The following is a 24,656-nucleotide window of genomic DNA, read 5'->3' as shown; positions in this document are numbered from 1 at the left end:
CAGTCTTTGAGCAGCAGGCCAAGGCCCATCCCCACCCAAGCCTGCCTCTGGCATGAATCAGAAACCACTTCCTTGTTCCCATGAGCTGGCCCAAGCCTCAGCAAGAACCACTTCCTCTTGTTTCCTGCACAGCAGTCCTTCAGCCCCTGGTGAAATCAGAGAACATAACACACATACTGAAGTTTTACAGAGTGAAGAATGAGTAAGGAAAAAATTGACACTTACCTTTAGAGCTTGAAGGCTCTTACAGGACCAGATGAATGGTCCTAAATAGCTGTTCAAAGCAGGAACTTCAGCTGTAATTAATTTTCAATCATTCTGATGAAAAATCCTGAAGATTCCGCTGGTGAAAATTCCCTGCAATCTTTGATGACTGTTGCACAACTCTGGAAACCATTCTTAATCTCCTGATTGCTTCTTCCAGGAGGGGGGTGCTTCACTTAACAGCAGTTCATATACTGACCACTGAAGTCCAGAGATAAATTTCAAGAGTAAGCACTTCTATTAGAGTAGGCATTTAATCTAATAAACTTCAGGATCATCCAGAGGTTGAGGTGAGGTAGATGTCAGGAAGAAAACAAATGCACTTACAAGAATTACTAAGTACTTGTAGTTAATGACTATGGTGTGGCAGGACAGCAAACTCTCAATTACAGCTGCATGGTTCAACTCTTTACAGTTGAAGAACAGGAAAATGACTGTGCCTTGGCTGATGTTACATGCTATATTCAGTATATATATATTTACCTTGAAAACAGTACAATTTGATGTCTAAATAATTTAGATTATCACTAAGACATCCTTGATCACCTCTCCTGGTTTATTTATTTACAGAGCTTTGAGTAATTGTTTTATACTAAGTTTAACTTCCTACTCTTAACGTAACTTTTCCATCCAGTGAAGCTTATTTTCAGCTGCTCAACCAGATCCTGACTGAAATTTTTATCTTGAATCACGTCTGATTCTTTTATGCTGGATACATTGATAACATCGCAATGAACTCAGAAGACTACACCTCACCTCTGATTTCTCCCTCTCACTTTCCTGTGGTCTCATTTACCTGTTGGAATATTTTCTCTAGTATTTTAAGACTACTTTTTAAACCTCAAATTTAATTTGCTTCAGGCACTTAAATAAGCCAACAAAATCTATGGATGTATGTTTTAAAACTAGAGAAATCCTTACAAAATAAGATTCCGTTTAGATATCGACAGTTTCCTCATGATTATTCTACTTCCTCTTTTAGTCTCTATTTCCAACTCTTTAAAATACATACACAGACTCATCGTTTTCCCTTTTCCCTTTGTTATATCACTATTTCCTACTGAAATTTTTATGTCCCAGTTACACCTTTGGAGTCATGGACCAATTTTTATCTGCTTAGCAGTAAGACTGTTCTGTGACCATTGCTGTAATACAGATATTAGGAGGTTAGCACTGGGATAATAATACATCTCGACTGTACCCATGAAATGCAATCCTTTGCTACTCTCCCTTGTCCATAGAACAGCTTCCTAGTAAAGCTGTTAAGCTTTTCATACTCACAAGTTATTGATTTCTTTCTCCATTAAGGAGGCAGATACAAATTTCCATGTCAACACCTTGGACAACTATCTCGCTCCAATTTACAGGAGGGAGGCAAAGGTTCTTTTGATATATTATGCCCAGCGTGAGATTAAGAAGAAAACATTCAAATGTTGTTCCAACCAGTTTATTAGGAAAAATAGTCAGCTGAGGGGATAGGGAAGGGTGAGCAGTGAGTACCAAAATTAGGGTGATGGGGACAGGAAAGTGGGCGATAGAAAAGGTAGGGAAAGGGCCAGAATTGTGTAAAAGCGGGGATAGTCACCTCCTGGATGCAGGAGCGTCCCGTCGCACGTCGTTTCGTTGGTCCGAGGAAAAAGAGGCATAGGGAAGAGCAGCAGCAGAGTGGCAGGCCACAAGCAGCAGAACCAGTGCAGTGCAGAGCAGGCGGTGGAAAGAGCAGCGGGGTCTCACGGAGCAGTGAGGTCTCACGGAACAGCATCGCAAGCAGCGTTTCGAGCAGCAAGCCCAGGAGAGTCCATTGGCAGCAGCAGGACAACAACAGAGGAATCTGAAGCCAGATACGTATCTTGAAGTTCTTCAGCATGCAGGCATCTTCTTCAGCATGCAGGTGTCACGTAGTGAGGCATCTGATGTCAGAAAACCTCCTTGTTCACGTAGTAAGGCATCTGATGTCGGAAAACCTAATCTCATGGCTGGTCCATGCTCTTTTTACCCCACTTCTTACCTGCCTACATGACATTCCTGGGGGCTTGGGTCAGAGTGATATGAGTACCCCTGAGATGGCCATCTTCCTTGAGATAAGCCCACACAAAAGACCCCTTCATGGCCATTCATCTGCAGCTTATCTCTCTTGTTGGCCCTGGACTTGTCCATCTGTTACCCTCAGTCAAAGGATTTCTCATCCTCTGCCCAGGGCTTTCCTGGACTTGTCCATCTTCAGCAAAGTTTGAGGTGATAGTGTAAAAAGCATGGCCTCTTACAACATCACCTTCAATAAAGGCTTTTTGTTAACTATCTTGAGAACAAGAAATGGCTGTGGTTAGATTTTATTACATTGAGTCTCCAACCCTCTCTTGTTAATTGATATTACAGTCCCTCCACGGTTCATCAATCAAAGAACAGCCCTGAAAGTTCTCCTCTTTCTAAACAGAAAGTTTCAGTCAGCTGATTCAGCTATTGCAATCAATTACATTGCCAGTGTTTTGTATTGCAGCAGTTTTATTGAAAAGTCTGAATTTTATTCATAAATAAAAAACGATATATCTTATTTATTTTTTTTTTTTCCACACATGAACATAAGAACTCTGAAAGCTTTTGGAAATGAAAATTAACTATACAAAAATTAGGCTATCCATGTTAAATACTTAAATTCTTCTTGCTACTAACTGAAATACATTTATATCTTTTATCAGTATAAAACAAATCTTCATAGTAATGGGTAATACAACATGAATATTTCCTTTAACTGTATTATTATTCACATTTTCAATATATAGATGTTTCCAGCAAGAGCCATCAGTCTATGCCTTTCTCTTTCGTGCAGTTCCATTAAGTTCTGAAGGCGGTATTTGCAGTGGTTGCTGTTGCAGCAGCTGCTTCTTAGCAGCAGAGGAAACCCACTCTTCCGAGCTAGAAAAACAACAAAACAAACATCACAGCACAGTAGCTTCTACAACTAAGACCTTCACTTTTGTATATACTTTTGCTACAACTGAATGCAAATATGCAGAGCACCAACTAGTATAAACATTACATGCCCCATTTTTATGCAAAGCTTCTTATTCTCATCATTTTGACAGCATCAGGTTAAATATAATAATTCAAACACATAACAACTTAAGTCCTGCACATAGATAAGAAAAAGCAATGTACGTATGATACATAATATGGTGAAAACTCATACTGGGATTTACAGAACACAACTGAGTAAGATTTAAACAATCTGAAAAATACGACTGAAATGTAGCAAAGAAGAGATGTAAGACCTTAGGTATTTCACTTTCTTGATGCATACAAATGTTCATCAGACACAGAGGCAAGGCAGAATTAGATACACAGAGATAACTGTGTTAAATACCACCATCTTGATTTGGACAGTTTGCTAGAGAAAAGCTACATGACTCTTTCTCTGCTCATCTGTCCAGTATACAAGCACTTTTTTCGCTTTGAGCTCAGACTATGGAAAACCAATGAAAAACCAATGACTATATTTGAAATACTTACCTATACAATTTTTTTACAGTTTCTTTCCGCATTCTTTTGGGAGGGATGGGGGTGTCAGGCATATCAAGGATTGTAGGCTGAAGTAACGATTCAGAGACTTTATCAGAGGGAGTCATTCCTATAAAGATATTAAAAGAACAAAACCATTTTGCTTTATTGCAGTTGCTACAGTGTATATGATGACTTTTGAAGCATATTTTGAAGATGCACAGCTTATCTGATAATGACAAAGAAATACTTGTAACTACTGTAACTGTGCAGAATTAGGGCTGTTTCTTTTTATAGTACTGTGTTTTGGTTGTGTCTCCCTAGCAAAAGCAATTCAGCTCTTTGCCTTCACAGACATATCAAAAAGAATTTCAGTGTTCTCTACAACTGGGCAAGTTAGATATACAGTTATATAATGTCAGTGAGATCATGGTCTCATGTACACAAGACTGATCACACTGTATGAATATTTCACAGGGCAGTGCTCATCTAGGCAGTGTCCACATCATACTACACAGTTTTTACATCCTTTAACAAAAATTAAATACCTCTAAGCCTGTAAGTAACTTTAAGATCTTTTCTTTTCATAGCTTGTACTTGCTTGTTTAGTGTAGAATACACTGAATTCATCTAATACAGTAACATACCCAATTTCTGTTCTATAATCATGAGGCTTTTCTCTTGTTCGGCAAGCTCCTGTTTTTTCTTTAGCATTTCTGGAGTGTTAAGTGATTTCAAGTGTAAATCAAGGTCTTTATTCACATCATTAAGTTTCAGAACTGCTGCACGGTATTGCTGAAGAAGATCTGATTGAAGAATAAAATATTAAAACACAGAACAGTAAATGCAGTTGTTTAGTGTATGAGCTGAAGGAAAACATAAGATTCACAAGAAAAAAAAAAGCCCTGTTTTTAAAACCCCACCCAAACTCACAATGGATCAATTGTTGTTAAAATGATTGTAAAGAGATGCTGGGAAAAAAATCACATACAGCATTCTGTTTTTTGTTTTTTCTTTTTTAATTCTAAGCAGTTATTTAAATCAGAATAAAGTATTGGGAAACTGAACATTTTTGTGGCAAACACTTTACACAGTTTGTTGCTTGTCTGCTCCTCACCGAACTCTCTACCTTCAGTGCCTCTAACTGTGCTTGTAGTATGTTTTGTTTTGAGTGCTACAGAGCTGAAGCTTCTGTTACTGCCTTGAATTCTAGTCCACCTTGTGGAACAAGAGAAAATTTACTGAGTTTCATTTCGTCACACTTACAGGGGACATTCAAACAAAGCAACAGAAGTACAGTTAGAATGGTTTATCTTGCTGACAAACTATGTTATTCTTGTTAAAGTAAGAGGCAAATAATTTTTCTTTGTCCAAGCATCAAACAAATATGTCAAGAAAAAAAGAAAGAGTTCAAGCATGTTAAGCCAAGCTCACTCATTTTATTTTGCTGTATGAGAAAGCCTGCTTAACCAACAAAGCTTAGCTGAACACTAGATTATTTGACCAAAAAAATCAGATTTAATTCACATTAGCTAATAGAATTTGACAGCTGAAAACATGTTTGTAAAGAAATACAGAATGTACTAAATCCAGCATATTTTAGTATATACCCCAAATGCTTAATATGTTATTCCCAGATGCAGTATGTTGCAGAGTGGGGTTGGTCTTTTCTCACTGGTGACAGGATGAGGGGAAATGGCCTGGGTAAGTTTAGGTTGGATATCAGGAAAAGCTTTACAGAAAGGGTTGTGAAGCACTGGAATAGGCTCCCCAGGGAGGTGGTTGAGTCACCATCCCTGGATGTGTTTAAGAGCCGTTTGGATGTGGTGCTCAGGGACATGATTTAGTGGAAGATTGTTAAGAGTTGGGGTAGTATGGTTAGGTTGTGGTTGGACTTGATGATTTTTAAGGTCTTTTCCAACCCAAGCAATTCTATGATTCTATGATCTCGTGTTTTTACTGGAAGGCCTACGGAAGATCTTTTCAGTCTTTTTTTTTTAATCACTGCCATGGTCAATGTTGTTCGCTCAAATATAAGACAAATCCAGTTAACACACATATTCTCTCTCTCTTTCTCCCAATCCACCTTAGCTATATTGCACATTTTGTTACAGAAAAACTTTGTATCCTTCATTTTGAAAATTAAATACTTAATAACAACCATAATTTGTGAATAAGTCCTTCCATTGTTTTATGAGTCAGTCAGATCAGTTTTTATATGTCAAAAGCAATAATATTTTAACTTCATTTATAGCATTATAACATGTATTCAGAAAATAATAATCTAAGCATGTAAGGAAAATTAACAAATAGGACACTTAACAGGTCATATTCTTAAAGTAACTTTATGCTATTTTGAAGGTTTCCTTTTTATGTTACATAAAAGAATATTAACCCACCTATCTGTCTGCTGTAAGTAGAGTAGAGTATTGGCACGGGTGCTCCAAATACCATTCCTCTGAGTTTGTCCATTGGAGGAGCTTTGTTCTGAAGGCCTCCAAATTTTCCATTGCTGCGAATCCTGTCCCCTTCCCTAGTCAGCAATGTAGGGCAACGTGTAATTTTTACAACCTACACAAGTACAAAAAGTGATATTAAAAATTAGTAACTTCATTGAAAATTAAGTCTTTGGAAATGCTGTTGTGAAGCTAAGCATCTTCCAATGACAAAGTTGCTACTTCTTTAATAACAGTATTTCATGAAGTTATGTTTCCTGACTTTTGCTTTTGAATAACGCTTATGATTCAAAGCATCTGAAATCTAAGGGATTTATTTCTTATAACATGTTCAATACAACTTCCACAAAGTTTGTGTAATTTATTCGTTTTCCCAGACAGATCCAGATGATCAGTCCCTTAACACTGACCAGCACCTGCATCTGACTCCCCTGTCTCTCCTGTTTGACCTTGCAGTTAAAAAAATGTCTTTTTTTTTTCATAAAAGAATCACATAGAGCATTCTCAGCTAAAAAGTGTTAGATGTGTTTTCTGATAACAATGAGATGTATAACACATGATGAAAACTTAAATACTTGTAAGTCAATCAGTTGTTTTCTTCCTCTGCTATTATCACATTCTGGAGATGCTCTTCGGAAACATTTAAGGCATTCTTTGTTCCCAAGTTATCATTTAGCAATAGCCAGTAAAAATATAGCCAGCTCTTCTAATAGAAGAGCTGATTTGGTCCATAGTACAGGACTTCCTCAGAGACTCTTGTCTTTAATTTATCCAATTAAACCTCAGTAAATTGGGTCAGAAAAAGGTCTAATAGGTTTCCTGTGAAGTTTCTTAGACTTTTTAGTGTACGTGAAATTTCACTATGTGCCTCTGACTCTTGTTTTATAATATATGCAGGGACTAGGAAAGTACTCAAGAACTTGTGTTTAATACTAACAGCACAACTACAAACAGTGGCCTCTAGTAATATGCTCCCATGCTTCATGTCAACATTCACATAATGGAATTTCTTTAATGGATGTAGTTTTCTCTGTGCCAATAGTAAGGATTCTATTCTCTGCTGGACAACATAATACACTTATGAACAATAAGCACACTGTTATAAGTAATGCAGTACTAAATTCCACAATGAACTACTCAACAGCTACAATATATTAAATATGTAGCCCAGTAATATATTTGTTTTGTTTTTGTTTTTTTTTTTAAATCAAGAATAACTGAAACATACCTCTTTCCTGTAATGGTTTGCAGCATCCAAGTTATCTATGATAATAGTGTCACCCAAAAGCATCTCAAACACTGGAAATCAATTAAAAAAAAACAAAACAAAAACAAGCCTGAAATTTCTCTGCAACAAAATAATTAAGTTTTGAACAAATAATTTTGGGGCATCACTGTTGTAGCTTTTCAGATATGTGAAAGGGAAAAAGCGTATGTATTCTCTTTTTCAATTAAATTTTATTCTTGGGTGATATAAATTATGCAACTTTCTCTTCTGAGTAGAGAACTTATTAAAATTTAGTATGTTTCATTGCCTTACGGCATAAGTAACTGTAGTACTCTCTTGGCAACTACTATCTACATTTATAAAGATGCATATAAAAACAATGCCAAGCTTCAGGAAATTACATAAATCACATTTTGAGTCCTCTCTGAATGGTGCTCTTGGTTTCTTCATATATTTCTTAGTATTCAATGGATTATCAAAAAAAAAAAAGAAACGATTAACAGATCGATCCAACTGCTCTTAAGATCATCTCCTAACAAAAGGCCATTCTATACAAATTTTAAGCTCAGTAGCCTTGCTTAAGATGTGTCAAACTAGGTGTTCCTAGTGGCAGCAAATGTGCTAAAAGGGAACACAAAGAAGAATTTATAATTAAAGTCTGTGACAGTATCTAACATTCTGAAAATTAACTCAACCAATTTGTTAAGACGTATTTTTGTTAACAACAGACAGGAACGTTTTAACACTGGGAAGCTTATACGTATGATGAAAAACTTACTGAATAAACTACAGATTCTAGCTTTTGCTATAAAGATCTAATTAATTTAAGCAAAGGAATGTAGGAAAACGTAGGTATTGCTACACTGTTAGAAAGAGCACGGGAATACAGTTCCTTAAACTGGAATCTACAAAAGAACTGAAAGATTATTCTTATTGTAAATATTAAAGCATAACAGATACAGCCACATACAGTTTGGTCAGAATCTATATTAACCTATGCATTACATACTTCTGTGAGAAGAAAATTAACAGAAGTGATAACTTCTGCAATAGTTAATACAAAGCTAATATCACGGTGGTCAGGTTCTGTTTGGATGTACTGGGGAAATGGATAATGCTGCATTAAATTAGACTGTGGTGGTCGGTATTTTCACAGCTGCTGTCTGCAAGTACTTAACACTGATGTCACACTCCTTATACCTGCAAGCCTCATAAGGAATGTACAGCGGTATTTGCAAATCATATGTCCTAATGAAGATTACTGAATGAGTTTTCTATTGTGCTGTTTCTCTATTTTATTTATTAAGAAAGTAAAAATAATTTTTTAATATCATTCACCTGTTTGACAATGCTCTACATTATCTGGAAATGTTAACAGATCTCTGGCAAATACAGGATTTCCAATGGGTCTGAAGCAGATTTTTCCATTTCTTAAGTGAGGTAAAGGCCTGGTTAAAGAAAAAGAAGAGTGAGAAAGAAAAAGGAAAGAGTGGTTTATCTTTGTTTCACTATTGCTTGTTACCATCTACTCAGAAATCTAAAACTGAACGGAATGCATTTTAGCATTTACATACTATAGGATAAATTATCTCAACAACGCATTTTAAGGATTGTAATTAGATTTCTTAAGAAGTTAGAATATGATTGGAAGCACTAGAATTATTAAACAAAAAATGCTCTAGCACTCTAGTAAACACACAGAGGTGAATAAAGCAAACGGAAATTTGTCTTTTCAGGAGCAACATCCTATTAAATAAAGAGCAATATTTACTTAAATATGTAAAGCTACGTTTTCATCTGAAATTTCAAAGGACATGCAGAGATCTACAAAGCCAGAAATTTTACACTCTCAACCATCAATGAAGTTTAAAAAAACATGAGAAAAATACTAACTAACTATGTAATACAAATGCAGAAATTTCACTGTTGTTTCCCCTACCTGTTCCAATCAGGGAATGTCTTCTTGTAAATAGAATCAAGAGGTAACACTTGCTGTCGACCTTGCGTTTCATCAAAAATAGAACGAGCAGCTTCAGTAGTCAATGTGACTACACAGTCCATGTCGCTGGCTAAATGCCAAGAGATAACTTTTGCTGCTTCATTATCCTCAATTTGTGCTAAATGTGCAATCTGTACCACAGAAGTTACAACAGTCAAAACAGAAGCCAAGACCATGTCCCCTTTTCATACCAATCACAATCCTCCTGCAGCTTCAATCAGACATCTAACTGCTCCACTGATGGCTTTGTAAGGTCAGCTGGTCATTGGACGGTATGTGAATGTTATCTTTGTCTTATTACTCCTCAAGAATTACTGAAATATTCAGCTGGTAGTGATAGAAAAATTAACCACTTCTAGAACTAACAAAACTCATCCAAAGGTTCTTTGGGAGAAAACTCACCTTCCCTAAAATATCTTGGTTGCCTTTTGGAAAGTTTGGGAGGGTACAAGTCCGCCTTGGCTGTTTCATTAGTCCATCTTGATCCAACATCTTTTTTTTTATAAGAGAATCCACATACTGAAGCTGAGAATTGAAAGTTAAGAGTTAGTGTGCAATTATCACAGGTACAACTTGCAGAACCAGTTATTTTATTTGCTGAGAATCACGTTCTAAATAAATTCAATAATCTACAAACGTATAGGGGACCACTGCACACTGCAGCTTTAATTTTTTTTACTACTATACTTTTTTAAGATTTTGGGATCTTTTCAAAAACAGTTACTGGATCTTCATTACAGCCAAAACGGAAGAAAATAGCAGGAACTGGTAACCATGAATGTAGACGAAGAGAGCATTTTAGAAAGGGAATATGCCCAGGTGTGGGGAACTTAGGTGCCATTGTTGTATAATCTACTGATTTGCGATTAATAACTGTAACTCATTTTTATTTCATCTAAAGATAAGGAACAATTAATACAATTATTTTTTCAAAACATCAGTAGTTTAAACATTTTCTTAAAAGACTTCCTTAAAATATAACTGGACCTTTATGGAAAGTTAGCAGTAGGATACAATGCTCTGAATCTTTCAAACATAGTTTTAGGTCAGCTTTTGCAGCAGCATATGAAATGCTCTACTGTCTGAAAAGTGTTTTTGTTTGGTCTATTTATGCCAGAATATATCTAGCATATATTGATCAACCGTTAAACACCTATTATTAAAAACAGCATTACCAGCAAACCACTGCTAGCCTTAGCAGAAAAGCAAAAACAAGATCAGGATACTGAAGTATATAATGGTGAGACAGTGAGATTAGCAGAACAGTTAAAAAAAATCATTGGTAATGATCTATACATTTTCCTCATGGTTTAAATTTTCACTTTTGTTAGCGGGTGTTTGTGTAATTACTAGCATGATTCAATAATGATGCAGAGATTGTATTAAGATTTAGAATTATTTTAAAGATGTTGTGAAACTCAGTAAGGAAAAAGTCATACCGTGTTTGTCTGTGGTAATTCAATTTGGTGTTTCCTCAGTTCATTCTTCAGGTGAGTCTCTCTTGTTTCAGCTTCTTTAACCTGACCTGAAACCAATAAAATCAACAGATAATTAGGATACATCAGAAATCAAGGGAACACTTATTGCAGACTCTTACAGCTGTTCAGTATTTTCAAACTTATGCCACCCACAGTTGACCTATCTATATTTCTCAGTTGCAGCACAGAATATCAGGATTTGTCAAAAAGATCTGCTTTGTCCATTACACAACTAATTTCAGAAGTTATTTCCTCCAGCTTCATGAAGCAAGAGAGCTAGCACTCAGATTAGTCTGAGAATATAAGCTCTTTTTTTCCTTCCATCCTCAATTATCTTTCCAAGTCCTTCAACAGAGAAAATGGCAAGAGGGAAAAAAGGAAGAGTGAGAGCTGTCATTACCCTCTATTGTTTTCTATATGAAAAGCCCATTCTGGGATACTGGCTCCTCAACTTATACCTCAGCTGAAGGAACTCTGAAAATGAGTTTCCCACTTTCTCTATTCAAATGAGTTTATCCATATTTGGAAATATTTTAAAGCATAAAGCGTAAGGTTGTACACTAACTTACTCCCTAGAAATGTGCAGAATTCCGAAAATATGAAGCAAAAGTTTTTGCCTTTCATACTGGAATTCAGGAATTCGCATTCACAAAGAGAATATACAGTGAGCAAGTTACAGAAAAAAGTGAACAGTTGGACTGGATGATCTTTTAGGTCTTTTCCAACCTTGGTGATTCTATGAAACATAAACTTTATCAACATGCAGAAGGATTCCAAGAATAAAAATAATGCAAAGAAAATGTTTCCTCCTCCTCTCCCTTTTCTGCAAGCAATTGCCTTCACGCTGCTTTTAACAAACTTCATTAAGTATTACATTTGCTGAAGAATGTATAGATAAACGATGAATATTTAGACAAGTTTTGAGTAATGTAGACAGTGTCAAATACACAAAAGAAAAGTAACTTTCATACATATGCATGGATAACATTTTGAAAGATAACTATCTATACATACAGTTAATTCCCTAAAATTTCCTGCCAATGCAAAGCACTTCCATTCCCCTCTAATTAACATCAGGACTTCAATGCTGATTTTTCCCCTTAAAAAAGAAAAAAATATATAAATAAATATAAAAACTTACATCTTATTTCATTTACAAGCTGATTAGTAGTATCAAACCAATTTCTATAAACACCTATGGACTGAGACAATTGGTCCCTCTCCCTTGTAAGCGTTGCCATCTGTTGCTGCTTCTTGAAATCTACATTAAAAAATACAGATATTATTAGAAGAAAATACAGTAACACAATTAATTTAAATATCAGCAAAAATCTATTAGTCTGTTACGCAGCTCTTAAGTAGTATTTGGGAACTACACGTAGTCTGTTCTAGGGACAAACAAGTGTTATACAGCAACCAAAACATACCATTGTAAAACATAAATGACAGACGGTATGGTTCCAAAGGTTTTTTCAAAGCTGGCAGATCTGGCTCAAATACAAGAATATATTCAGTACTATCTCTTCCAGGACTGTTTTCAGCCAGCACTAGGTTCTAGTTTGAAAACAAACAAAGAAATGTAAGTTGAGGGTAATGCACAAAATAAAATGAACAATCTTCAAATAAAAAAAAATAAATAAAATTACCTAACACATGACATATATACAATACTGTTACAGATATAAATATTGGCTTGGAAATATCTTTCATTTTCTATACATTCAATTTCCTAATAAAAATAAGTAAAATATAAAGATTTGTGTGCCTCCGGTGGCGCAGTGGTAGAATTGCTGCTTGCAACACCAGAGGCCCGGGGTTCGAATCCCCTGTGGCGCAAGTGGCAGAAATGCTGCTCTGCTACACAGAAGGGCTCGAATCCCGGGAGTTGGACTCGATGATCTCTAAGGTCCCTTCCAACTCGCACGATACTGTGATAGTGTGATACTGTGATTTAGCAGTAAGTATCTTATTTAAGAACTGAAGTCATTTTACCTGCTTAAAGAGGCTTATTATGTTTAGTTCTATATTTTACGTGAAAGACATATGGTCAGAAAAAATGTTTTCTGCATCATCCCATAGGCAAGATTTCCTCCGATGTACTTCATACAGCATCGTGAACAAATGTAAACAGAACATTAAGAACCAAATGCATAAACACAGGGAAGGAAAAACCATCTATTCCCAGCACTGAATTAAACTTACTGCTGTTAACATGGAATTAGACCGCATGTCCAAAATGAATGAAAAGTATATATCTAAACACTGACAAGAACATCCAATTTCTCAGAAATTTCTTATATGTATTAAAAAAATAAACAAACCCAAAACAAAACCATAAAGAATGGAAATTAGAAGTAAAATTAATGTAAGTAAAATCCAATTGCACTGTTACTTTGGGAAAGGTATCATGCATAAAATGAATCATGTTTATAATAAAACTCATAACGTTTCCACCTTTAATGTATAGAAATTGCTACTCAACTGGCCAAATCAAGAGAGAGGTGGTTGCAGCCTAAAAGAAGAGAGAGATATACAACCTTCAAAGATGATCTTCGACTTTCAAAAAATATTGCAGCTATGTATTTAATCAGGATAAGTCTGCAGCAGAAATACCTTTTCCTTTCAAAACTTACACTAACAAATATCTATACATTTTACTTCATAAAACAAATACAGCATTCCTGAACCTCAACGCAGAGGTAAACATGTCAAGATTATCACCTGCATTACACTGATGCTAGTTGTACATGATTATAGTTCTTAACACAATGCAACAACTTCAAGGTACTTCGAAGAACACAATTTTTTCCCATCCCTCTCCAATTTCTCGACGTATGAAAAGTATGTTAAAACACAACCAACACATCCTTTCTGTGTGAGTTTTTTGAGTCGCCTAAGTCAGAGAACACACTGCAAAGAACACAACCATAAGCTGCCTGAAGAAGGGACTGACTGAAATGGAATTGCTGCCAATGCGAGAGTGGGGAACAGGAACTACTATCAAAACCATTAGAATTTCACCAGCTCACAGTAAAGAGGCAGCAGAACACCACCAAACAAAAGCCAAACCAACCCAACACAATGCAAGTAGAAAGAAAAAACATCTCCTTACAAAAAAAAAAAAAAAAAAAAAAAGCCAACCAACAAATGAGCAAAACCAAACAACTCTCCTGCCACTTCTGTCCCCTCAGGTTACACAGGTTGTTAGATTAGACCCTGAAGAGAGACTGGAGTAGTTATGCCACAATAACTCCACAGAGTTTCCACGTATATGAAGAAACTGTTGATTCCTACATCTGTAGTCTGAAAAAATTATTCTGTAATTTTATCTGAACAGGCAGAGTCCACTCTATGAGGCTGATATTCACCTCAACAGTATTAAGTTATATATATTAAAAAAGTTCAAATTTCTACTACAGGTGTAGATGCAAGATTAGTGGAGAACAGTGCTATGTTATTAGACACCTGATTACAGTAGACCCACTACTTTTGCATTTTTCCCATCCCGCTTGTAACAGAAAAACATGTCCAGAAAGCTTCTGTCTCTGAAACATGCACAGGAATCCTCAAAGATACATAGAATAATGGAACTGCTTTGAGTTTAGTTGGATATCTTATTCAGATCATAGGGAAGAAGGTAACTGGAACACAGCAGAAAACGTGGAAGCTTTTGTCAGATAAAAGCTCCCTGTTGAAGCAGGCGGTGGGAAATTTATTACTCTTGAAACATGCTTGGGGAACAAGAGAAACTCAAGAGTGCACTATAAAACAGACAGTACAATGATTTTATCCGACTGCCTACATTCAGTCTATGTTCATTATTTTTGTCACAGATCAGAGTACACCAGAGAACAAGTTAGAAAAGGTAGCTGAGACAATTTCTTTTAAAAGTTTCTTTTCCCTTCAGTACACCTTCTGCTTGAGGATTTCCATAGACAAAGGGCTGATAAAACATGACAGATAGAGGAACTAAAGGAAGCAAAGGTATGCTTTTCCTCTAAAACACTTCTGTGATACTTCAGTTACTTGATAAGTAAATAAACAAATAAATCTATTTTAGCACGGAAATAGCTAATAGCTGTCCTGTTGACTAAAATTCTCCGCAGGCTGTTAGGAGAGACATTGTGAACAATCTATATTTGCTGAAAAAAATGACTGGGATGGTATGACTACAATATGCAGTATTTTCAGAGGCATGTAAGAGCTCTTCAGCAAAAACTAAGCAACAAATCAGAAATTCATACTGAACTATGGCAAAGCATTTTTAACAGTAAACATGACTAATTACTAAAACAATACGTCAAGGGAAGTGATACATCTTTTTCCTTAATTCTTCAAATAAGAACAGGATACCTTTCTGTAAAGTATGTATAAGCTCAGTTAGCTTGTTAAATGTAAAGAGAGTAAGATAAAATTGAATTAAATCTTGTGAGGAAGTTAGACTAGATGACTATAAGATATTAAAGCTAGATAGTATGACAAATAGTAATGTAAAATACAACTAATATTAAAAATTTAACTCCAAATTAGTAAAGTGTTATTTACATATGAAATTTAAATGAGAAGAATCATCTGGATCATCATGAATATCCTAATGTCTAATCAAGATCTTGAATATAAGCTTCCCTTGATTTGTAAGAATCATCAGTTTTAAGAATGACTTTCCTCCACACTTTTTGAAAATCAGAAACCATGTAAAGAAATGAGTTATCTTCATATCAAGAAGGCAGCCCTCTTGACAAATGCTAGCCCTCTACAGACCACGGCTAAGCGTAAGATCAGCTTTGAAATGGTAGGAAAATAGGTTTCAATAGATTTGTAGCTCATGGAACTGTGCATTTCAGTCATGCTTACAATTTCAGCTGATCCTCTGTCAAATGGGAACTCAACTGTACTGATCTTCCCCTGAAACTGTGGGATCTCTGTATCATCTTCATTGGGGCTCTTAATTTTTGCTATTATTCTTCCAACTAAGTCAGCTCCAGTGTGATTGTTGTATTCATCCTGCAAGTAAAAAGACACAAAAGTTAGGCTGCAGGATGAACAGGAACCAAAATAAGTAATTCATTTATAAAATAACAGAAAAATCTAACTTGGAAAAGGCTTTCAACAAAATCAGCAAAGTCCAACTATCAAGCTGACCTTAGTGCCACGTCCACACACCTGTCAAATACCTGCAGGGATGGGGTATCCACTACCTCCCTGAGCAGCTTGCTTCAACACTTAACCACCCTCTCAGTGCAGAAATTCTCCCTAGTGTCCAATCCAAACACACCCTGGTGCAAACTGACAGTGTTTCCTCATGTCCTAAGAAAACTACAACCTTTGCATTGCAGTCTTCTTTCAGACAGCTGTAGAGAGTGAAAATGTTTCCAGTCAGCATCGTTTTCTCTAGACTAAACAGTTTAAATTCCCTCAGACGCTCCTCATATATATTTTTGTTCTAGTCCCTTTACCATCTTCACTGTTCCTCCCTGTACAAAGACCCAAAACTGAACACAAAATATCAAGGCCTGGTCTCACCCGTGCCACCTACAAGGGGACAATCAATTCCCTAATGCTGCTGGCCACATCATTTCCAATGCAGGCCAGGGCTGTTTTCTCTCTGTTGTACTGTATTTTCAGCACATATCTCAGAAGCTGAAGTCTCCCAAGAGAAAAAGGACTAGCAATTGTGCAACCTCTCCTAGTTGCCTGTAGAGTATTTCATCTGCCTTTTCATCATAGGTTGAACAGTACTATTAACAGATATTTGCCATAACAACAGCTTTATTGGCCTTTTCCCTGACATTTATCCATCTCTCCTGTAGAGGCTGCAACCACCTAACACAGTACTCCAGGGAAGCACGCTGTCCCATCACATCTTGCTGAGAGCATAGTATACAGACTTAACTAAAACTTCCAGTTGACACCAGATCCTTTTCTTATGTTCACTGATGTAGTTCTTCCATCTCAGAAGGCCACCATACTGGTCAGGTGCAATTTGCTCTTTGTGAAGCCACACTAGTTGTCTCAAATAATCTCCCTGTCTGCTGTATGTCTTACCATACCCTCAGGGAGGATCTGTTCTAAGATCTCCACAGGCATAGGGGTGAGGCTGGCTGGTTTCCAGGGTGTTCCTTTCTACTCTTTTAAAACATGGGAGTGATGTTTCCCTTCTCACAGCCACTGGGGACTCCACCTGACTACCACGCTTTTCAAATACGATTGATAGTGGTTTGGCAACTACATCAGCCAGTTCCCTCAGGACCCTGGAATGTATCTCACAGGGTCCCTCATGCTTAAGTATATTCAGTTTGATCTAAAGGTCTTGAATCTAACAATCACGCGCAGTTGGATTTGCTATCTCAGTTCCTGCCTTGAGGTTAAGGGACTTAAGAGACTTGAGGGGAGTGGATAGAGTGACTGCCAGTAAAGAATGAGGCAAAAAACATACAAACAAATGAAAAAACAAAGTACTTTCTCCATGTTTGTAGCTACCAGTTTAAGAATCTTTAGTTTAAATCTTTGAAGGCTTTTTTCAGGTTTGTTTACAATTATTATAACATGTAGATCTGGCATTTACTCAGCATTGTTGAGGCCTCACCTTGAGTACTGTGTTCAGTTTTGGGCACCTCAGCACAGGAAAGACATGGAGGTACTGGAGCAGGTCCAAAGAAGGGCAACGAGGCTCGTGAAGGGCTTGGAGAATCAGCCCTACGAGGAGAGGCTAAGGAAGCTGGGGCTGTTTAATCTGGGGAAAAGGAGGCTGAGGGGAGACCTTATCGCGCTCTTCCAGTATCTGAAAGGTTCTTACAGCGAGAGTGGGGCAGGTCTCTTCTCACTAGTGACAAGTGACAGGACGAGGGGAAATGGCCTCAAGTTGCACCAGGGCAAGTTTAGGTTGGATATTAGGAAGAACTTCTTTATAGAAAGGGTAGTTAAACACTGGAATAGGCTCCCCAGGGAGGTGGTTGAGTCACTGTCCCTGGATGTGTTTAAGAGCCGTCTCGATTTGCTACTCAGGGATATGATTTAGTGGAGGGTTTTTAGAGTTAGGGTATGGTTAGGCTGAGGTTGGAATTGATGATCTTCGAGGTCTTTTCCAACCTGGGTAATTCTACGATTCTATGATTTAGGGACATGGATTAATGGGCATGGCAGTGATGGGTTGGTGGCGGAACTAAATGATCATAAGTGAACTTTTCCACCATCAATGATTCTATGATTTTAAATAAAATAAACATTTAATGGCTATAGCCTTATTTATCAATAAGTTAAAACAGAAAACAGTAGCAATGCTTTGCAGTAAAAATCAACTCATTTTAGTGGTCACATTCCCCTAATGATGATTTTGTATAGTAGTTACCATTATGTGGAGACGTAAATCCTTGACCAGTGTACGGCTAGTGACTGTTCGAACATTGGAAACTGCTGGAGTAGCCGGTAAAGAATCAGGTAACAAGCGGACTGGGTCATTAGGTACAACTTCAACTATAATCTATCAGAAAAGAAAGAGGAATAAAATAAAGCAAACAAAAATGAAGTCTGATAGCCTACATGGAAATTCACCTACACACAGCAGTTGCTCAAAAAATACTGAAACAAATGCATGCAAAATTCAGTGACAGTTCTGAAGTATATTGAGGATGATCATAAAGCAGTTCTACTAGGTTACAAATTATGAAGTTCTGTTACCCTCCCAAATTTCTGCTTAATTACAGAAATATAATTTTTTGCACATTATCACAGTATCTGATGGTTCTCTATTACATGTTCTTGGCTACATGTAATTAATTACACTTTCAAACCTGGTCACTGCTGAGAATGTTTGTCTTATCCACTGCAAAAGTAAACTGGATACTGTAAGTGCCCGCTCTCTCAGGAATCACTTTATCCCTAATGTAAAAAAAAACACAACAAACACAAATAGAAGTTGAAGTGACAAGTAAACAGGTATGCGAGCAAATCAAATTTTGAGTAGTCTTCCAAACTGTGTAGAATTCTGTTAATATATGAAATATATATATCTAATACGCAATATGTTAATATGTAATAATCTTCCATAATAACCTTCAACAAGAAGGCCACGAAAATTTCTCAAGAACCCTTCTAGAATAAGTTTTTTGGAAAGCTGGGTGAGGAAAGTTGCCCCCAAGAGTTTGCCTCAAGCAATTGACAGGACATTTGCTGTGGCCCCATTAGTTAGAAGTCTATTCTGTTTTCACAATGAATCCAACAAACTCCCATAAAGCTACTGAAACGGAATGCAGAGATATTTAGATCTTCTACCACAAGTTCTCTCAAAATTCAATCATTTGGTTTGAGTTTACACAACATCTTAGTAGATGATTCCTTTTGCTATGAAGAATTTATGCAAAGTTGGGTCATCACCAATGGCCAAGGTTGAGCATATCGAAAGAGAATCCCTAACATCAGAATATGAAGGAAAGACAGATGCCTGCATTTCTGTGGATAGTAACACAACTTCACCTAGCAAGGAAGGCCACATACTATCTGGATGGCTGCTGCAGTTTTCCAATTAACACAATGGACAGTAGTGACTAACAAGTACTTATAAACCTTTGAGGAGATGCAAACAGCTTCTAACCAAGATTCAGTCAATGTTCTGAGGTCATGACTTGTGACAGTCTTGATTGTCTCAGAATTGGATTCTTGCTTTCAAGACGCATCTTATCTGTTTTGTCAGTAACAGCAAACAATTTGCTTCCTCAGAATTTTTTCAAAAAAAGGTGCAAAATTCCCAGAAATGGCTTATCTAAAATAAATAAATAATCTCAAGGTTTTACCTATCTGCAGATTGGGGCATGGTTTTTTTGTACGTCATATAGAACAATCACACTTCTACTTTTCTTTCTATATTTTATCATGGTTTAAGTCTTAAAATAGCATCTGCTTTGTTGAGATGCATTAACTGCATAACTGAGTTGTAAATAATCTGCTACAGATCTTGGTGTGGCTGAACAACATCCAACCAGACATAAGCTTTAGAAAAAGAAGAAATTGCAATATCATTATAAAAACTATAAGACTGCATTAGGTGCATCCACATTACTAATCTAGCATTAAGTAGATGATAACCATCAGTGACTATGCCAAGGACACACAAACAAGAGAGAAACCAGCTGACAGAGAGTGATGCAAAATTGTGACCTTATTCTGGAGTCTTCTTTTGCTACAGCTATCAAACACAGCCTTAAAAGGCTGTGGAATCTTGAATGTCCTTGTCTTAAAGACTGACATCTTAGTAATAATACCAAATGCCATGCCTAAATAGCTACAACTCCTGTTGAAATGTACTGCAGTTTTTTTTATGCTAGTTGTAAACTCTCATATGGAAGTCTTCATATACAAATAAATTACACTGGTGAACACCAGCTGAGAAGTGAGATGACTGAATAAATGAAGGTTACATCACTTGCTTTCCCAAACAGTAGGATATAATTGGCTATATATATATTGGCTGGATAAAACAAAGGAAATAATGGACAGTGTATTTACACCGTGTATCAAGCTGGGCCAAAACTCTGGATTTGAGCCTCGTCTAACCTGCTTCCCAGGAAAACAAAGTTCCTCTGTTCTTTTTATGGAAGAACCAGGATCAGCTGTGCAACACTGGTTATCTACTGCATACAGGTGATCCTAAAGTCTACATTCTAAAAACAGGAGGGAAGTCTAAAATCTAGAGACAACAGCTTGAAGCAGCAACCAAGACTCTATTCAACTTATCCCATCCTATAGCATGCCTGCCAGACATAGATGTATAAGGAATGTGACAACCAGATGCCAGCATATCATGAACTCCAGTTCTACTGCCTGCCATCTAAGACACTATCTCTGGCTGAAAAACCAAGCTGACAACAGCAAACCTGTGGTTCAGGACTAACAGCTACAGAATGTGCTTTATCAGCATTAAATCTGTTTTGTCTAATCTGCAATTCTAAAGCAGTTGAACATTATGCTGAAGAGAATTAAGGAAGGTTACTACAGTTCTTGCATTGCTAGCATTTCTCATGTAATATACTACCTTAGACTCTCTTTCATCCTCTTCTCACAAGTCTCATATGATCATAACATATTAATACATTTCATAGCAGTGTATTACACTAAATCTTTAACAAAGTTATTATCAAAAACCACATATTTTGCACAATGAGCTGCATCAGTAATTACAAATTAAGTGTTACTATACCTGAAATAAAAGAAGCCATCTTCCTTGTCATCCTTTACTTTACTACAGCTAAACACTGTGACCTGATAGGATACAAAAATGAATAAATAAATAACACAACACACTTGAAAGTACTTTGCTTATCAAGTTTTTACGATTTGAATGTAGGTCTTTCCGAAAGTAATACCTCCTATTTATTTCTACTGAAACTACACCAGACATAAAGAATACAATAACACTGTTCATATGGCCAACTCTCAGCTACAGAACATGATTTTTCAACAGTCACCACCATTAACTACATGTTTTTGCCAGTTATGAACATGAGCCTGCACTCTAAGCTGGTAAAAATCTGCACCAGAAGCAGTAACCCACTGTCACTGTTGCCGCTGCTGAAATGCACTACCCACCACCTTACTATGCTCACACTCACTGTTTGGTCACTGTAAATGTTAAACAATCATTGATGAATGAAAATGGATGCAATTTTTTCTCCTTTGCTTCAACATGCACTTCCATGTCAAATGCTGTTTTTGTCAGAAGGCCCCTCTGCTGCCATTTGTTGCACAGCAATAATATGTTTTGGAATAGTGTGGAAGAGTTCAACCTCTATTCTCATACCACCATCTGCCTCTGATGTCATGGGCCAACATAGTAAAATATGAAGTATTTTTTTGGAGCAACCCTCATACCACTAAGAGCATACAGCAATTCAATGAGCCTACCTATAATTTAAATGGTACTTTCATATTCCTAATCTTGGAACTCTCTTTTTTGCAAACTCACAGTCTCAGCTTTTAATAAGCCCCCTACTATTATTCAGCTTCTGTGTAGTAGAAGCATTTCCATACTAATTATATTACTATATGGATATTTGAATAGTCTGACAACTTGTAACACAGCAGAATGTTAAATAGTTATAACCAATCAATAATTCTTGCTAATTAAAATCTAGAAGAGGATACACTATAGGTACACTATAAAAATCTTTGTCCTGTGTTAACATTTTGATACCCATTTTGAAAATGTTTTGATGACTTACATCAGTTGATATCCTATTTCCGCTGCCCAGTCCTTTCCACATTTTCATAGAAATACGTGCTGGATTAATATTTTTGATAATATTGTCATCTTCAGAAAGAACACGAACCAGAAAATCTACAGAACGAAAGAAGATAATTATTTAGGATTATTTTTATTCAAAATTAAAATTGCTAAATTTGATGAATTTCTAGATTCTGCTCTTATCTAAGGGGAAAAATACACAAAACCAACATTTCAGATGAAACCCAAGCAACAAAAAATTGAAACCACATGGAAATCAGTCTGCTCCTTGTTCTGCAATTAGATCCTGCAACAGTCTTTACTTAGGGAAAAAACAATACCAAAACACCTGCTTTATTCAATAAGCTCTTAAAAATCCACACTAAATTCAAGTCTGCCTTTCCCAGGTTATCATCCTTATTTAAAGCAAGCCAGGTTGCTTCTTACTCTTACAAAAGAACAATCACTAGCTGGTTAAGTAGTAGATTTCTTTTTTCAAGGTCTGGAAATCCATACCTCCCTGGATAAAAAAAAGCACAAACTGCTACCGTTTTGCCCCCATCTACTAGCCACAGTGTAATAAAAAGGATATAGAATACGAACCTTAATCAGTTTGGCTATTTCCTACAACTAATATGACATACTTAGTAGTAGGATATACAGACATATTTCGCTCCCCCATTTGCTACTGCCTGATTCTACAGTCAAAATATTGGTCTTTTAAAATCCCAATCCAAATAACTTAGTTTTCCGTATAAATCCCACAGTCTAAAAGACAAACGATGCAAGACAGAAGGCGGCAACCATTCTAGTTGTAAATGCTAACTAAATACTTTGACACAACAGCTACAGGTAGCTTTCAAGCATATGACTGAAGCTGCACTGCTCAAACAGAACTGAACTTAGCAGACTGAAGGATTGTACTTTGATGTGTACAAAAAATTCAAGCATGAAATTCAAGGATCAGTTCACCAGTAAATTCAATAATTAGGATGCTAATTCAATATAAGACTGTTAGTAAGGAAATTAATATGTAATTTTATAATTAAAATTTAATATCACATTTACAATTTAACTCCTGAAGAAGTTGTCTACTTGTCTTCCTCTCTCAAAACCCATCTGACTTATACTGCACATATTACATTTGAAAAACATGTATTTTATGTATGAGTTACTTCTCTATTCTTCTTACACCTTCAAGTACTGTAAACATAGTGATGTTTGATAAAGCACACTCTTCCATGCCGTCTGCAAGGTGGAAACCTCTTTCAAGTTAGCTTCCATCTTCAATGTAACAATGGAAGACACGAAGAAGTATCACAGCTGTTTTCATTCACACGCTTTTTTTTGATGTCTCATGAAAGAAGCCAAGTTAAGTCTTCCAGTTCTTTAACTATGTGGAATGGAAATCCTGGGTTTATTTATGAAATTGCAAATGAGAATACCTTAACAGTGAGCAGAATTAGTACGCTAAGATCTGTTTACATTAAAAAATACTGGTAGCTAGAGACCTGATCTCCTCGGAAGACTGGTTTCTATCAGAGTATCCTTATACTTACCAGGAAAGGTGTCTCCTGCTGGAAAAAAAGCACTTTTGTCATATTTAACATTCAAGCAGATGGGCTTGTCAGGATCAGGAAGGACATTTAACGTAATAACAGGACACTCTAATGCAATCTTGTTGTATGAAGCTCTAAGCTGTAAAGTGTGCTCTCCCCTGAAATATAAAGAAATCATAAAAACTGTTATAAAATCTCTTTTGAAAAGATAATTATGCACACCTCAAATCTGAATCACGTACATGAAAGCATAAGAAACAAAATCTTAAGAGAATTTCAAGATATCAGTAGTAAAGGGGAGAAAAAACAGAAGTGTTAAGTTGAAATTAGAAACATATTAATGAAGTAAAATAATAGTTTTAAGATACTCTTACGATAGCTTATTAAATTTGATTTTTAATATTTCATGAGCTTGATCCTTTCATTGCCTATCTGTATGATGTTAGCAACTGCAGCTGCTGTGAAAGACAGTATAGTAGAAAGCAAGCTTAACTAATAAAAATGCTGTCTAAGGAACAATCTGATTTGATAGTTTCCAAAGAAAGAATGTATTGAACACACAACTAGCACTGCTAGCACATAATGCCCTCGTTGCTATATAATAACTGCATTCTGGCTGTATTCTCCAGCCTGTTTTGACTGTGATAAGAAGGTAGGGTGCTGCCACTGAACACACTTGTTTCTAGCAGCCAGTAATATACTGATAACTAATTTATCATCCACCAAGTTCTGAGCTTTACACAGTTTGTAATATTATTATGAATGAACTCCTGTAGGTATGAATGCAAAAATATTAATTAGCATACAATACTTCAGAAGAAAAAGCACTTAGTGCTAGTTTCAAAGCTACCTAAAGCCAATCTGGTCTTGTAAGTAAAGTTCTTATGAGCTAAGCAGGATCAACTTTTAATCAGTATTTCTTTTCAGGATTACCATCAGTACTTTTAACAGAACACTCCACA

The 24,656-nt window shown here is 36.3% G+C and overlaps 1 protein-coding gene across 1 annotated transcript in view; it reads right to left on the bottom strand.

Moving 5' to 3' along the window:
- Window positions 1-1,702: 1,702 nt before the first annotated feature.
- The window catches only part of SMCHD1 (structural maintenance of chromosomes flexible hinge domain containing 1), a 71,215-nt gene continuing 48,261 nt past the window's right edge, over window positions 1,703-24,656 (bottom strand). The window contains exons 32-48 of the mRNA XM_072329843.1: window positions 23,695-23,852; window positions 22,134-22,249; window positions 21,113-21,174; window positions 18,711-18,798; window positions 18,269-18,400; window positions 15,775-15,924; window positions 12,348-12,474; window positions 12,062-12,181; window positions 10,882-10,967; window positions 9,845-9,967; window positions 9,383-9,573; window positions 8,782-8,891; window positions 7,444-7,514; window positions 6,159-6,330; window positions 4,407-4,565; window positions 3,772-3,889; window positions 1,703-3,177 (exon numbers count right to left, since the gene is read on the bottom strand). Coding sequence (XP_072185944.1) covers window positions 3,069-3,177; window positions 3,772-3,889; window positions 4,407-4,565; window positions 6,159-6,330; window positions 7,444-7,514; window positions 8,782-8,891; window positions 9,383-9,573; window positions 9,845-9,967; window positions 10,882-10,967; window positions 12,062-12,181; window positions 12,348-12,474; window positions 15,775-15,924; window positions 18,269-18,400; window positions 18,711-18,798; window positions 21,113-21,174; window positions 22,134-22,249; window positions 23,695-23,852 — 2,092 coding nt within the window. The 3' untranslated portion in view covers window positions 1,703-3,068. The remainder of the gene's footprint in view (window positions 3,178-3,771; window positions 3,890-4,406; window positions 4,566-6,158; window positions 6,331-7,443; window positions 7,515-8,781; window positions 8,892-9,382; window positions 9,574-9,844; window positions 9,968-10,881; window positions 10,968-12,061; window positions 12,182-12,347; window positions 12,475-15,774; window positions 15,925-18,268; window positions 18,401-18,710; window positions 18,799-21,112; window positions 21,175-22,133; window positions 22,250-23,694; window positions 23,853-24,656) is intronic.

The sequence above is a fragment of the Excalfactoria chinensis genome, chromosome 2 (genome assembly GCF_039878825.1).
Source record: "Excalfactoria chinensis isolate bCotChi1 chromosome 2, bCotChi1.hap2, whole genome shotgun sequence".
Classification (NCBI taxonomy): Eukaryota; Metazoa; Chordata; class Aves; order Galliformes; family Phasianidae; genus Excalfactoria; species Excalfactoria chinensis.
The sequence above is the reverse complement of the archived record's forward strand: the minus strand, read 5'-3'. Positions and strand labels throughout refer to the sequence as shown.